Source organism: Parus major, chromosome 6 (assembly GCF_001522545.3).
Source record: "Parus major isolate Abel chromosome 6, Parus_major1.1, whole genome shotgun sequence".
NCBI classification, from domain to species: Eukaryota; Metazoa; Chordata; class Aves; order Passeriformes; family Paridae; genus Parus; species Parus major.
In genome coordinates this window covers 1,566,545-1,581,389 of record NC_031775.1, presented here as the reverse complement: position 1 = coordinate 1,581,389, position 14,845 = coordinate 1,566,545, and the positions used below count along the sequence as shown (strand labels likewise).

The window sequence follows — 14,845 nt, the reverse complement described above, 5'->3', positions numbered from 1 at the left end:
ATTCTTACTGGAGTCTTCATTACAAAAAACTGCCTTTGTGAGCATCCACCTTTTCATATTCCTTTGTCCCATCTCCCATCCACAGCTTCTCTGGCTGGGAATTTATCCAATTTTCATCCTAGACAGAATAGATTTGCCCTCCCCCTGTAGAGGAAGCTTCCCACAACTTTATCCTTTCTTGTGTAAAGTTTCATGGGAGGGGATAAATGTATTTTCAAATGATTTATCCAGGGCTTGTTTTATTCCTCTGTGGTTAAACCCCATTATGGGAGTGACTTGAGTCATTATGGGAGTGGCTTGAGTGTGGATCAAGCATCCCACAAGGGTGGGGGGACTCCGTGGAGCCCGTGGTTTGGTCAGGGTGGGTGTAGGGATGTGCACTTCCCTCAGCTCATCAGCACCCTTCTCCTGCTGCTGCCCACTCCTGGCTCACTGAACTCTCCTCTTCCAGCATCCCAGTCCCCAGGGCATGGTTATCCAGCATGGTCCTGCCCTGCTTTTGCCTCTCTGACCTTTAAGTCCTTCCTTCACTAACTCCCTTGATGCCAAAAAGGGTCAGCCTTAAAAAAAAAATAAAAAAATAAAAAGCATAAAAAACTTTGGGGGAGTAAATTCTGGAGTGTTGCCAACAAGCTAATGGAATTGGGCAGAAATAAGGTGAAAAAGAAAGGAAAAGTGACCAAAATGGATGTGATGTGTTGCTGCCTGGGCAGGGGAAGATTTCTCTGCCCACAGCTGCCCCACTGCACTGCACTTGATCGAGGGCTGGGGTCCTGGGGCCGGGGCGGGTGCATGCGCTCCGTGGGGAGCAGGGCTGTGGTTTTGGCAGGGCTCTGGGGAGCACCTCATGCCTTTCCTTCTCTCTCTTTTTCCTTCTTTATTTGTTTTAAATGAAGAAGAACGCGGTGGATGCCATTCCTGGGCTGGGAGGCGATGGCCACCCACAGTGACAGGCTGTTGTGGGTGCTGTTTCTGCCCTCCTGCCTGCCCAGCTGTGTTGGCACTAGGGCACAGCGGTGCCAGCAAGCCCCAGAGCAACCTCTGCTGGCTTTTGGCACTGGGGTGGTCACGCTGGTGAGCAAGTCCTTGGGCTGCCATCCAAGTGACCTGGGCAGCCCCTCCTCTTCAGCACCTTCCCCTCTGTTTTCTCTGCTGTTGCGGTGAACCCAGGCTATGTATTTGTGTTTTGGGGTTCTTTTTTCCTTAATTTTTCATTTTTTCCCCTCCTCTCTCAAAGGTTTTCTCTCTCCTCTCCTCCTCTGTCCTCTTCTCCTGTCTTTGCCCCAGGCTACGCTCCGGTGACGGGGATGTGCCACCCTCTCCGCAGCTGCACCCTCAACCACGAGGACGGCTTCTCCTCGGCCTTCGTCGTCGCCCACGAGACCGGACACGTGTAAGTGCTGGGGGGCAGAGCTGGCTGTGCTGCTGCCCCTCTCCTTGCAAAGGGGGTTTCCTGCTGCTCTGCAGGCGCCGATCCCATGGGATTTTCCCCTCCAGGTTGGGCATGGAGCACGACGGCCAGGGCAACCGCTGCGCCGATGAGACCAGCATGGGGAGCATCATGGCGCCGCTGGTGCAGGCCGCCTTCCACCGCTACCACTGGTCCCGCTGCAGCAAACAGGAGCTCAACCGCTACATCCAGTACGCCCCTTCCAGCTGGGAGGGGATGGTCGCCCTTCAGATCGTGGCTGGTGGCTTTTGGTAGCCAAAGATGCTGGAGTGCCTCTGGAGATGGGCTGGGAGAGCTGGGGGTGTTCGGCCTGGAGAAGAGAAGGCTCCAGGGAGACCTTGGAGCCCCTTCCAGGGCCTAAAGGGGCTCCAGGAGAGCTGGAGAGGGACTTGGTACAAGGGGGAATGCCTTCCCACTGACAGGGTTAGATGGGATATTAGGAAAAAGTTCTTTCCTGTGAGGGAGGTGAGGCCCTTGCAGAGGTTGCCCAGAGAAGCTGTGGCTGCCCCTGGATCTCTGGAAGTGTCCAAGGCCAGGCTGGACTTTGGGGCTTGGAGCAGCCTGGGATAGTGGAAGGTGTCCCTGCCCATGGCAGGGGGTGGAACTCTATGGCCTTGAAGGACCATCCCGACCCAAACCATTCTAGGTTTACACGATAATTCAAATTTCTCAGTAGCTGAATTTGGAGAGTGGCCTGGAGCTGAGGGATGGGGTGATGGAAGGAGATCCTCTGTCTGACCCTGCAGCTCCTACGACTGCCTCCTGGATGACCCCTTTGAGCACCAGTGGCCCACCCTACCCGAGCTGCCGGGAATTAATTATTCCATGGATGAGCAGTGCCGCTTCGACTTCGGCGTGGGCTACAAGACGTGCACGGCGGTGAGTACGGGCTCTATGGCCACTCTGTCCCCCCTTCCCGGGATCCCCGGCCAGCCTGGCTGCCACCAGCCGCTGCTGTCCCAGCCCAGCTGCTCTGTGCTCCCCAGTTCCGCACCTTCGACCCCTGCAAGCAGCTGTGGTGCAGCCACCCGGACAACCCCTACTTCTGCAAGACCAAGAAGGGGCCGCCCTTGGATGGGACCGAGTGCTCTCCTGGCAAGGTGAAGGCTGGTCCTGCTCCTGTGGGAGGGATGTGATGAAGAGCCCCTTCCTCCCGTGCTTTACCATTCCTGTAGCGCTGTGGGTGCTCTCCACTGGTGCTGAGCGCTTTGGAAAAGGTCTGGAACTCATTCCTTCTCCTCCCTTCCAGTGGTGCTTCAAGGGCCACTGCATCTGGAAGACATCAGAGCAGCCTTACAGCCAGGATGGCAGCTGGAGCTCCTGGTCCAAGTTTGGCTCGTGCTCCAGGACCTGTGGGGGAGGCGTGCGATCCCGCAGCCGGAGCTGCGACAACCCGCCGTACGTCTGGACTTTGCCTCCCTCCCTTTTCCCAACTGGAAGTGACCACGAGCCAGAGGTTCCTGGCTCTTCCCCTCGTTGGCAGGGATGGGGACATCCATTCCTGCGGGAGCTGTGCCGTGTGTTGGGGCGCTGAGCTGTGCTGGGGTTGAACACCATCCCCTCTCCAGTGCTCTTACAGCCCGCTGGGTTTATCTTCCAGCCCGGCGTACGGAGGGCGCCAGTGCCCGGGAGCCACCTACGAGTACCAGGTGTGCAATGCTGAGGAGTGCCCGGGGCCCTACCAGGATTTCCGTGCCCAGCAGTGCTCCAAGCGCAATTCCTACTACACCCACCAGAACAGCAAACATTCCTGGCTTCCCTACGAGCATCATGACGGTGAGTGGCGGCAGGTCCTAGCAAGGGAGCCAAATTCCTCCAGAGGACTCTGCCCTGGTGGCCATCACCATGGGATGGGGACTGTGCCAGCTGCACAGATGTTGGGTGGTGGGAAGCTCCTGAGCTGGAAACTGTTGTGCAATAAGCCAGCATCAGGCAGCCAGCTTTTTAAAATCACGGAATCACAGGACGGTTTGGGTTGGAAGGGCCCTTAACGATGATCTCATTCCAACCCTGCAGCCGTGGGCAGGGACACCTTCCAGTAGACCAGGTTACTCACAGCTGGAAGAACACTTCCAGGGATCCAGGGGCGGCCACAGCTTCTCCGGGCAACCTGTGCCAGGGCCTGCCCACCCTCACAATATAGAATTTCTTCCCAATACCCCTAACCCTACCTTCTGTCAGTTTGAAGCCATTCCCCCTTGTCCTCTCCCTCTGGGCTTCTCTCCTTGTCCAAAGTCCCTCTCCAGCTTTCTTGGAGCCCCTTCAGGTACTGGAAGGGGTTCTAAGTTCTCCCTGAAGTCTTCTGTTCTCCAGGCTGAGCATCCCCAGCTCTCCCAGCCTGGCTCCAGAGCATAGCTGCCTACTTGCATTGCAGCCTCATGTAGAGTGTCCTGTCCTGCCTTTAATTTCCTGAGTGTACCGGGCATAAGTGTGGGCTCAGGAGATCAGCCACGTGAATATCCTGGGCTTTGGAATTGTGGCTGTGCTTGGGGGTACAAGCTGGGATGGGTTTCTGTCTTCACCTACCCTAATGAATTTCCACAACCCCCTTTTCCCCCCCACCTCCCTTTTTCTCCCCATTGCCCTTTCCCTTCCTGCAGATGCTCAGAAGTGTGAGTTGATCTGCCAGTCCGAGGGCACGGGAGACGTGGTGTTCATGAACCAGGTTGTTCACGACGGGACCCGCTGCAGCTACCGAGACCCCTACAGCGTCTGCGTCCGGGGAGAGTGCGTGGTAAGGAGCTGTTGTGGGGCTGTCCCTGTCCTTTCCCTGGCCAGGAGAGAGCTGAGCTCCTTTGGGGCACGTGTTTTGTCCCGGGGGGAAAAGCCTGTGTGCAGCAAAGGGGATGGCTGGGCTGCATGGCTGTAACCCTGGGCTGGGCTGCAGGGCTGTAACCCTGGGCTGGGCTGCAGGGCTGTAACCCTGGGCTGGGCTGCAGGGCTGTAACCCCAGGCTTGTCCTCTCCTCCCCTGGGTGCCAGCACGTCGGCTGTGACAAGGAGGTTGGCTCCCTGAAGCAGGATGACAAGTGTGGGGTCTGCGGTGGGGACAATTCCCACTGCCGGACAGTGAAGGGCACGTTGGCCAAGACCCCCAAGCAGCCAGGTGAGAGGGCTGGGTGGGTTTGGAAGCAGTTTCACGAGCTGGATTCATGTGTCCAGTTGGATGAAACCTGCTCTTTCTCTTCCCTCCATCCTTCGTCCCTCCCTTTCAGGTGTTTTGAAGATGTTTGAGATCCCAGCTGGAGCAAGGCACCTTCAGATAGAAGAGATGGAGCCAGCATCCCACAGCATCGGTGAACATGCCCCAGTCCCTCCCTTCACCCTTTCCCTTCACCCTTTCTCAACCCTTTTCTCATCATTTTCACAAAAGAGGGTCTTGTTTAGGTCATTCCCACCCTCCAAAGCGAGTGAATGATATTGAGGGAGGGAATGATATTGATAGTATCTCCTTTTATTTATTATATTGAAAATATAATTTTATTTATTATATTGAAAATATAGTTTTATTTATTATATTGAAAATATCTCCTTTCTCTTCCAGTTGTTAAGAATCAAGCCACGGGGAACTTCATCCTGAATGCCAAGGGCAAAGAAGCCAAAAGCCAAGTGTTCATTGAGATGGGCTTGGAGTGGGAATACGCTGTGGAACAAGGCAAGGAGAGCCTGAAAACCAGCGGTCCCCTGCATGAGGCCATCAGTGTTTTGGTAAGCCTGGCTGGCATGTGCTCTGGAGAGCTTGGGGATGACTGTCACAGACAGGGGAGGTGATCTGAGGTGTGATGTGGCAGGTGATGGAAGGATGTGGGATGGAGGAAGAGTATGGGGCACGTCATTAAATCCAGGGAACGAGCCAGCTAAAAGCAAGGGGTGACGAGCTGCGTGAAGGAATGGCACAAGGATGTGTCACTCGGGCACTTGCCTTTGAGTCCAGCTGCATTTTGCTCTGCAGCAATTGCCTGTGACTCCAAATCTCATTTTAGTTATGCTGGTATGTGGGGAATTAGGGGCTGGGTTCCCTGGACATGCAGGGAATGGCAGGCCTGTTGCTCCCATCCATCCATGTTCGTCCCCAGTTTTGGGTGTAAGCCACCTCGCCACGTGGTCCCTTTCCCATGGCATCTCTGACTGCTCCCTCTGTGCCTGCAGGTCATCCCTCAGGAGGAGGAGGCGAGGAGCAGCCTCATGTACCGGTACATCATCCACGAAGACCTGCTGCCCATGATTGGAAATAACAATGTCCTGCTGGAGGAGATGGATTCCTACGAGTGGGCCCTCAAGAGCTGGTCCCAGTGCTCCAAGGCATGTGGAGGAGGTAACTTCCTCTTCGTAATAGCCTGCAGGGCATGCTTGGGGGGATGCTTGGGTATGGTAGAGGGTGTGTGAGCCCCTTGGGGCATCCCTGGCAAGGGGAAATTATTGCCAAGCAGTTTAAGTGAGCATTTTAAGAGGATTTCTTACAAAGACAGGCTTTTGTGATTGTGTGTGCATACCTTTGTCTCTCTACCCATGGACCTGCTATGATTTTTTAATTCCTTGGCTGTTTTTAACTGGATTTGAGACAAAAACCAGTGATTTTGAAGATGCCCACTACTAAAGTTTGCACAGAAATAGGTGTGAGGTTTGCAGGTGAAAGCAAAGCTGGGATCTGACCCTCAGATCATGGGGAACACCTTGTGCTCCGGGAACCAGAGTGGTTTGAGTTGGAAAGAACCTCTAAAGGTCACCTGGTCCAAACCCCTGCCAGGGGCTGGGACATTTTCCACGAGCTGTGTGCACTCCACAGCAGCCTGGGGGACCCCGGGGTGGGATCCAGCAGCCACACGAGCATCCTCAGCAAACCTTGGCTCCTGCCTGAGTGGTGACATCTGAGAGTTCATATCCCAGCAGGGATGCAAGGATGCAGGGATGTAGGGTTGCAGGGATGCAGGGATGCAGGGATGTAGGGTTGCAGGGATGCAGGGATGCAGGGATGCAGGCCTGGGGGAAGCTGGAGGGACTCCCACACCCATCACCTCCCTGCCCACTCTCTGCCCCCTCAGGCATCCAGTACACCAAGTACGGCTGCCGTCGGAAAAGCGACAACCGGATGGTGCACAGGAACTTCTGCGACAACGGCAAGAAGCCAAAGCCAATCCGGAGGCGCTGTAACCTCCAGGAGTGCTCCCAGCCCATGTAAGTCCTCTCTGTGTGGCCCAAGGTGCTCCCATCCCTCTCGGGGCTGCATTGGGAGCGTTTCCAGCCGCTTCCCAGCTCGAGCATCGCCTCACAAACGCCTTCTCCATGTCCATCTTCCCACCCTGGCAGGTGGGTGGCGGAGGAGTGGGGCGCCTGCAGCCGCTCCTGCGGGAAGCTGGGGGTGCAGGCGCGGGCGGTGCAGTGCATGCAGCGCCTGCAGGACGGCACCAACCGCACCCTGCACACCAAATACTGCCCCGGGCAGCGCCCCGAGACGCGCCGGCCCTGCGGCCGCCTGCCCTGCCCCGCCCAGTGGAGGACAGGAGCCTGGTCCGAGGTGAGGAAGCCCCTGGAAGGAGGTGGGTGTGAAGGCCAGGTGCTTGTAGGGGTGACAGAGTAGAATCCTGGAATGGTTTGGTGAAAAGGGAGCTGTAAAGGTCATCTAGTCCAGCTCCCACCCTGGCATGGACAGGGATGCTTTCCTTTAGCCCAGGTTGCTCAGAGTCCCATCTGGGCTGGCCTTGGTGGAGATAAGGGTACAAGAAACAGTGAGGTTTTCACAGAATCCTGGAATGGTTTGGGTTGGAAGGGACCTTAAAGCCCATCTCGTTCCAACCTCTTGCCTTGGTCAGGTCACCTTCCACTAGACCAGGTTGCTCCAAGCCTGGCTTTGAATACTCCGGGGATGAGGGAACAAGAAAAGATGAGAGAGGGGAGAGCATCCCTGTGCAGAGAGAGTGTGAGGGTTTGGGAGACAGGGACGGAAACGCCATCTCAGAAAGCAATATCCACCTGGGGAATAGCCATCAGCACACCCTGGGGTGCTGTGGGGGTGTGGGGGCTGCCCCCATGCCATTGCTGACTGCCTGCCTGTCTGTCTGTCCGTCTGTCTGGGCGCAGTGCTCGGTGACCTGCGGGGAAGGCGTCCAGCAGCGGCAGGTGGTGTGCAAGGGCAGTGACGGTGGTGCACGCTGCGAGGGTGACAAGCCAGAGGCCATCCAGGGCTGCCACGTGGCTCTCTGCCCAGGTGAGAGGACGAGGAGGAGGAGGAGGAGGAGGAGGAGGAAGAGGAAGAGGAGGAGTTGGTGATGGTACTGGGATGGGGCATGAACTGGTGGGGATCAACCCCCATCAATGCCTCCAGCCCGCTGTGGCTTCAGGGGATGCCAGCGGGGACATGGTTGGGTTGAACATCCCTGGTGCTGCTGACAATAAAAAAAATGCTAAAAGCCAGCCAAAAAATTTCTCTTCTCTGCTCTTAGCCCTGGCATTGGCTGGTTCTGGGTTTTCTGGCAGTTTGAACGTGTGATGAGCTGATGGAGATGGGCACCCTCGAATTTATCTTGGTTGGGGTTTGAGTGGCTTAAACACTGGGTGCTTAAGGGATTTAATTTTTTAAGGAGATCCCACAAAACAAACCAAACACCCTGCTGAGGTATTTTTGAGTGCCCTCAGGCCTCCCTGAGTGGCTGCTGGGCATGGTGGTGCTCTCTCTGCAGGGAAGCTCTCCGGCAGCACCGCCAGCGCCGATGCCGGTGACCACGGCACGACCAAAGGGCAGCAGCGGGTGCCCCAGGACGGAGCCAAAAACCCCGTGAGCAAGATCTCCTCCAGTAAGTGCCCGTGTGATGTGGGATAACCCTCCTGATTTGGGTTTTTTCAGGGCTGAGATTTTTTTTGGGATACTTTTTTACGGGGAGTTTTGCTTATTTTAGTTTTGTGTTAGGAAGAATGTTTTAAAGTTTTGTTAGGTTTTTGTTTTTTGTGTTTATTAATACATTATTAAGAGACTTGGTAGGCTTTTCCAGACTTTTTGCTCAAGTTCAACTCAACTGGCTAAAATTGGTTCGAATGGCACAAAATGGCTTTGAAATGTGCAGCTTTTTTATATTTTTACTCAATTAACAAATGCTAAGTAAATTATTTTTCTTAGTGATTTTATACCTTAACAGTTGTGTGATGCCCTGTGGCATTCTTTATCTAATCACTTACTTAAAAACTCTTAGAAGAAGAAGATGAAGAAGAAATAAGAAGGACAAGAGACAACATTTTAAATCTTCTCTCTTGTCTTCTGTTCTTTAAACTAATTTAAACTCTAAACTTTTTTTCACGCAGTGACTTAAGAAAATTTTCTAATTTGCACACTCACACTCTTAGTTTTTTTATTTAGCAGTTGTTTTCATGGTGTTATATGAAATTCTGTGTTTTTTTGGATGTCAGAGCCAGGTATCTGTGCCTCAGACTGCAACACCCGTGTTCCTGTAAGGGATCCCTGGGATAACCCTCCCCAGGACTTCTGCGCCTTCCTGCGGGAAGAGCGAAGGTGGGAGCGCATCCAGCAGCGCTCCTGGGGAGTTTTTACCCTGCTCCAAAGCCTGTTGCTCCATTGCCATCTTGTGGTGTATGAGGTCCTGCAGTTTCCGCGTTGCCTCCCGGTTTTTACGGCATTTCCTTTTTACCTTGGAATTTTTTTAAGTAGGGAGATGGCTTCTTGTTCTTCCCCCTTGGAGTCCTTCATAGCTGGGTCATCCCTTGCTCTCTGTTTTTTCTCCTTAACAGAATCCTTCGGTACTTTTGCTTCATTATCTCTCTTGCCTGCTTCCCATGTGGATAGGCAGAACCTGGAAAGGGTGCCTTGTTCCCTTTGGGAATCCCATTGGAGAGGTGCAGGGCTGGGAGCCTAATGCCACCTCATTTTGTGCTGCTCTGTCCCTCTCCAGGGGAGCCTTGCCTCGGGGACAAGTCCATCTTCTGCCAGATGGAGGTCCTGGCTCGCTACTGCTCCATCCCTGGATACAACAAGCTGTGCTGTGAATCCTGCGGGAAGAAAGCCTCCCCCACCACTGGCACACCCCCTGTCACCGGCATTCCCATGGGAACTACCACTCCCAGCCCTGCTCCGGCGCTCTTCCCCTACCCCACTACCCCGGCTCGGGGGGAGCCTGCTGGGGACCCCACTGCAGCACCTGGGATATCCAGCAGTGCTGCTTCTCCAGGGGAACCGGGAAGGGGCCAGGGGGCCAGGTAACCTGCTCGGGACCACCTCACTGTCAGGCAGGGGAAGCCTTTCTCCCTCTTCCCTCCCTTTCTCCCCATCTTTTTCCTCTCCCCCAGCTTCCAGCGATGGTTTGCATGGGTGGTGCTGCCAGGTTTGGGAAGGACCTGGCTCCGCCCCTAGAAATTCCTGGGAGAACCACTCATTCCTCATGAGCCCCCTCGCCCTCCCAGCCGTGCCACGGTGCTTTTTGACAGTGCCATGGAAAAAAAAGGTGGAAAAGAGCAAAAGACAGGCTGCTTCCTCCCAAGGTGCTACAAAGATGTGGGAGGGGGATGGCTTTAATGTTGAAATGCAACAATCCTTCCCCCTGCTCCGAGGAGCAACAGAAGGATGTGCTGGACACAGGAGGGTCCTGGCTTGGTAGTTCAGCCCTGGAGCTTGGGCATAGCAATGGGAGGATCCTGGGAATCTGGGGTGGGAAAGGAAACTGGAGGGAGGTGGGGAGAGGAAATCCCAAACTGCTGCTCTGGGCTGTCCTTTTTGGGGTAGAGAATTTGGGGGAAACATGTCTGGGGGAAGGTGGAACGTGACAAGCATAGAGCTGCTTCTGTCCTGGAGGCGGGAGATGGTCCAGGAGATTCCAAAGTGAGCAATGCCAACCACGGGTCAAAGACCAAAAACTGAGGTCAAAAATGCCCATCACCAGGGGGATGACTTTTTTTTTTTAGCCAATACTGCCCTTGGCCAGCCTTGAGCTGATATTGATGCCCAGCCTCCCCAGGACCACCAGCCTCATCCCTGCACCCTTGGACCCAGTCCCTGTGGGGCAGCAACAGCTTCCAGGGGGAAATGGGAGTGACTGGGAAACCAGGAGTGGATTTTAGGGGCAGTTACAAGGAGAGGAGAGAGATGAAGATTCATCTGCATCTCTCATTGCTTGGGAAGGGCTGGGAAGGGGGTTATTCATGCCCTGACAAATTATTGTGCCAAGTACTAAACGTTTGCACAGCACTTTAGGAGCCTTGGGCTGCCCTCTCCTTGCTGGGTGTTGGGCCAGCTCTGGGCACAGGGTTTGCCTTGACAAGTTTCAGTCCTCAAAAACCTCCCAAAATTGGTGTCCCTCAGGGTGGCTTCCATGGTTTTGGTAGTTAGGGTGCAGCAGCAGGGGAAGGTGGGCATCTGTAGGGGAGGAAGTTTTGGGAACAGGGAGGTGGAGTCCCAGGAAGGCAGGGCTTGGCAGACAGACCAGTTTGGCTTTGCAAAGTGGGATGTCCTTGGGAGCCCATCCGTGGTGTGGGTGCATCTGCTGGCCCTGAGGGTCCTGCTTCCCTAGTTTCCAAGGAGTAGGATGTGGCATCCCTAGGGACAGTGTTTGTAAGCTCTGCAGGTATCCAGGGCTTGCTGGTGAGGTGATTTCCCCGGTCTGGCATGGATTGTGACAGGGTTGAGGAACTTGCTCTGACTGAAATGGATGGAGACCCCTCTGCATTCCTGATGTTTTAAGCATTGGAATCCCCTGGAGCTTCCCAACACCCTCCTGCTGGACGAGCATTTTTCCAACTCCTCTCAAAGCACCCGAGGCTGGAAGTCCTGCAGCCTCCTGGGTGCTGCCCTTTGGCATTAGGTGGGCATCCCAAAACGTGGAACAAAGCCCCCCCATCTGTCTGAGCCACACAGCTGGCACACCCCGTGGGAAGTGGGCACATGGAGTGCCCAGATCCCCAACATGCATTGTATTGGTACCCACAGGGAATCCTGCAGGGATACCAGGGTGGGATTCATCCCTTGGAATGAATTCCCCAAGGGATTCACCCTTTGCCAGCCCCTCCACGGGAGTGCCAGTGTTTATTTATTGTGCCAAAGATAACGCTTTGTTTGCTCTCCAAGGAGCATAACAAAAAGACCTCCTTTCCCCTCAGAAATGGGCTGTGATGTCCTTCCTCCGAAATTCCCAGCTGTGCCCCTCCCTTCCGTGCTGGCCTAGGCTTTGGTGCTTCATTGCTTAAGGAATATTTGCAGTGGTTCCTCCGCACACCTCGGGGGAGAGCTGTGGCTCGGGACTGAGCCAGCTCCCCGAGCTGACCTCAAGCTGGGAGGTGGAGGAGATCTAAAGCAGGGTGTGACCACCTCTCCCCCACCAGCTGTGGGTGATGCTGCAGGGCTGGCACCCAGCACAGTGTGTTTTGTGGAATCCTGGAATGGTTTCACTTGGAAAAAACTGTAAAGCTCATCTAGTTCTAGCCCTCCTGCCCTGGGCACAGACACCTCCCACTAGACCAGGTTGCTCCCACCCTGGCCTTGAACACTTCCAGGGATGGGGAATTTGTTCCAGCTGAAGGCAGGCTGAGCTTGGGTGGCTTTGTCCTGTCTCTGGTCCTGTCTCCAGGAGGAGAGGATGACTCTGGTCCCCTGCACCCTCCTAAGCCAGGTGGGTGCATGGAGTCGTTCTTGTGCTGTAACCTTGTCCAGTGTTACCATGATGTGTAAAGTTTTGTACATACGAGATTCAGAGCTTTTTAACTTTTAATATTTATTAATTTTGTTGGGTTCTTTTTTTTTTTTTTTTGAACTCTAACATAATGTAAAAAAAGAAAATAAAAATAAATCCACATAAAAATCTCTTGCTGTTTTGATCAGTTTTGTTCTTGATCTGTTTTGATCTTGATCTGTTTTGAGGATGTGTGTGTGGAGGGGGAAATATGAGCGTGACCCATGTGTGGTTGTTGAAATGGATTTACTTTGTGTTATTTCAACCCTCCTCTTTATCAGCCAGGATTTCACACTCCTGTTTTGAGGAGTAAGAAAATCTCTAAATATATACATATATAGATACACACACACATAAATAGTTGAGCCAATGCAAAAATCAATATTGATGTATTGCTGGTTCAGGCCAAAAAGAGCCCCTGCTGCCATGGCCATGTAAAAAAATGTGAAGTGGTGAAACCAGGGTAGGGATCAGGCCAGAGAGCAAGTGTCAGGGTGTGTTTTGGCAGCCCTCCTTTCCCTGTTTGATGCCAAAATCCAGTTCCTGTTGCTGGGGTTTTCACCATAATCTCACACAAGGTTTGGTGTTGCCTCAGTTGTCCCGGCTTATGGATCTCTACTCCATTTTATGGATCTTCTGGATGCTCCACTCCATCCTTAAAGCAGCAGCTTCCCTCTCAAGGACCACTCCCTGCCTTGCCTCCTGCCCTTTGCACCACAGGGCATGGCTGGGAGGGGACACTTGAGAGGTCCCCAGTGCCACTTTTTGTCAGGGGCAAACTGGTGGCACTTGCATGGGAGGGAGAGGAGAAGAGCGTGGCTTTGCCCTGGGGATGTGTGGGAGCTGCTCTGAAGCCACACTCACACAAAACAGTGCCTGTGTGGGAACACAGGTGTTGTGCTGGTGATTGATGCTGCTGTAATCCCTCAAAAAAAGGTTTTCTTTTCCTCTCTTCCTTTCAAATGTCTCCTGCAGGCCTCTGGCTCTCAGAGTGATGGTGGAACCGCTACGTCCTTTGGCATGAAGTCACTCAGCCCTTCCCCTCGTGTTTATAATGGCCCCTCCTAAAAAGTCAAACCCAAACCCTACCAGGTCATTCCTTAAAATCCAGCCCCACTGGATTCCTCTGGATCTTTGCAGTGCCTGCTTTTTCAAGTGCTTTGAAAACCCTGCTTGGATTTACCATGGAAAATCTCCTTCACCTGTCTGTTGTTGGATGCTCCCCTTCCACATGGCAACACCATACCTTCGGATTTTTAGACTGCAGCAGCCTAAAAATATTTGGGCAAGGAGGGATTTTGGGGTTTATAAGGGATAGGAGAGGCTTCAAGGCTTGCAGCTGGTGTGGTTGTGGCTTTTCTTGCTGGGGTGGCCAGGCCAGGCCAGGTTGGATGGGTCTTGGAGCAGCTTGGTCTGATGGAGGATGCCCTGCCCATAGCAGGGGGTGGAATGAGATGAGCTTTAAAGTCCCTTCCAGCCCAAACCAGTCTGGGATTCTATGGTTCTGTGAGATGGGGCAGAGCAGGCGCTTGTCCCCATGGGAACTGGGAACATGGCTGTGTCTCCAAACACCTTCTTCACTGCTGATTTTCCTACAGCAAGTATTGCATCCCTTCCATACTCGCACTCCTGGCCAGGATGGAGTGGGTGGAACAGTTTTCTAGGAAAACTTCAGTTTTCTTTCCCATGGCTTCTGCCAAAGGGTTTTATCTCAGCCCTGGAGCCTTGCTGGCTCGGCTCAGCCATTTCCCAGGCTCCCTGCCTGACTCACCAGCCCTGGCCCTGAGCTTTTCCCCCCAGCTTTTCCTAGGGATCTGCTCAGCTGCCGTGGTTTGCCCAGCTGTGTCCCATTGCAGCTTCCCAGTTTTCCCCCTGCATTCCTCATTGCTGGGCAGGTTACACTCAGCCACCCTGCCAGTTGCTGCTCCTTGGAAGCTCCAGACTGATTCCAGGGCGCTGTGGCTCTCAGATAAGTGTGTGCATGTCCCAGGAGAGCCTTGCAGGGATCCCAGTGTGATGTGCATGTCCCAGGGCAGCTGCCAGCTCTGCGGTGGAGGTTTGGGATGTGCAGCTTTATGTGAGGCTTGTCATAGTTCAGTGCTGGGATTTTCACTGCTGCTTTGGTGAGTTATAAACTGGGGTTTTTTTTGATTTTTAGTGGAGTTTAGGGGCATCTCTGAGGCCCAGCAGTCAGGAAATATAATTTTTTGTATCGTAGGTTGCCTAGGAAGGAGAGAGCAGTGGCTGATCAGAGTTCTGTCCCAACACTTCAGAGCTGCCTCTCCACTAAATTTCCAAGGAGAGCTGATGCTCACCATTCTTTCAGACACATTCTCTCACTTCTGTGCACTCTTTCTCATGGTATTTCTATCTCTGCAGCCAGCTGGAATAGACAGGCAAATAATGTTTTATGGCCCCATTTGGTGAGTGGTGTCCACGTGCTCTCCTGAGGGCTGCATGGGATGTCCTGGCAATAGAGAGAAAGAAAACATGGAAAACTGCTTGTGCTGGCAAGCCTGGAGGCCAGGAGGGGACGGCATTGCCACCCAAAAACCGGGTCAGAAGGGTGAGGGGCTGCCAAGGGTCCATCGCAGAGGTCCCTCGACCTCGTGTGCCGCCTGTGGAACATCCCTGGGGAGCCAGAGCCGAGGGGTTGGAGTCCGAAATCTGCATCGGATCTGGCTGCAGCCGCTGGAGGTCACTGCTGGTCTGCAGCTCCTGGAGAGCCCTGC

The 14,845-nt window shown here is 53.9% G+C and overlaps 1 protein-coding gene across 1 annotated transcript in view; it reads left to right on the top strand.

Moving 5' to 3' along the window:
• The window catches only part of ADAMTS14 (ADAM metallopeptidase with thrombospondin type 1 motif 14), a 29,241-nt gene extending 18,204 nt beyond the window's left edge, over window positions 1-11,037 (top strand). Inside the window, exons 7-22 of the mRNA XM_015632633.2 lie at window positions 1,288-1,393; window positions 1,498-1,641; window positions 2,197-2,329; window positions 2,437-2,550; window positions 2,700-2,848; window positions 3,051-3,226; window positions 4,051-4,184; window positions 4,432-4,555; window positions 4,665-4,745; window positions 4,994-5,157; window positions 5,599-5,764; window positions 6,492-6,624; window positions 6,757-6,964; window positions 7,528-7,654; window positions 8,127-8,240; window positions 9,348-11,037. Coding sequence (XP_015488119.1) covers window positions 1,288-1,393; window positions 1,498-1,641; window positions 2,197-2,329; window positions 2,437-2,550; window positions 2,700-2,848; window positions 3,051-3,226; window positions 4,051-4,184; window positions 4,432-4,555; window positions 4,665-4,745; window positions 4,994-5,157; window positions 5,599-5,764; window positions 6,492-6,624; window positions 6,757-6,964; window positions 7,528-7,654; window positions 8,127-8,240; window positions 9,348-9,655 — 2,381 coding nt within the window. The 3' untranslated portion in view covers window positions 9,656-11,037. The remainder of the gene's footprint in view (window positions 1-1,287; window positions 1,394-1,497; window positions 1,642-2,196; window positions 2,330-2,436; window positions 2,551-2,699; window positions 2,849-3,050; window positions 3,227-4,050; window positions 4,185-4,431; window positions 4,556-4,664; window positions 4,746-4,993; window positions 5,158-5,598; window positions 5,765-6,491; window positions 6,625-6,756; window positions 6,965-7,527; window positions 7,655-8,126; window positions 8,241-9,347) is intronic.
• Window positions 11,038-14,845: the final 3,808 nt, after the last annotated feature.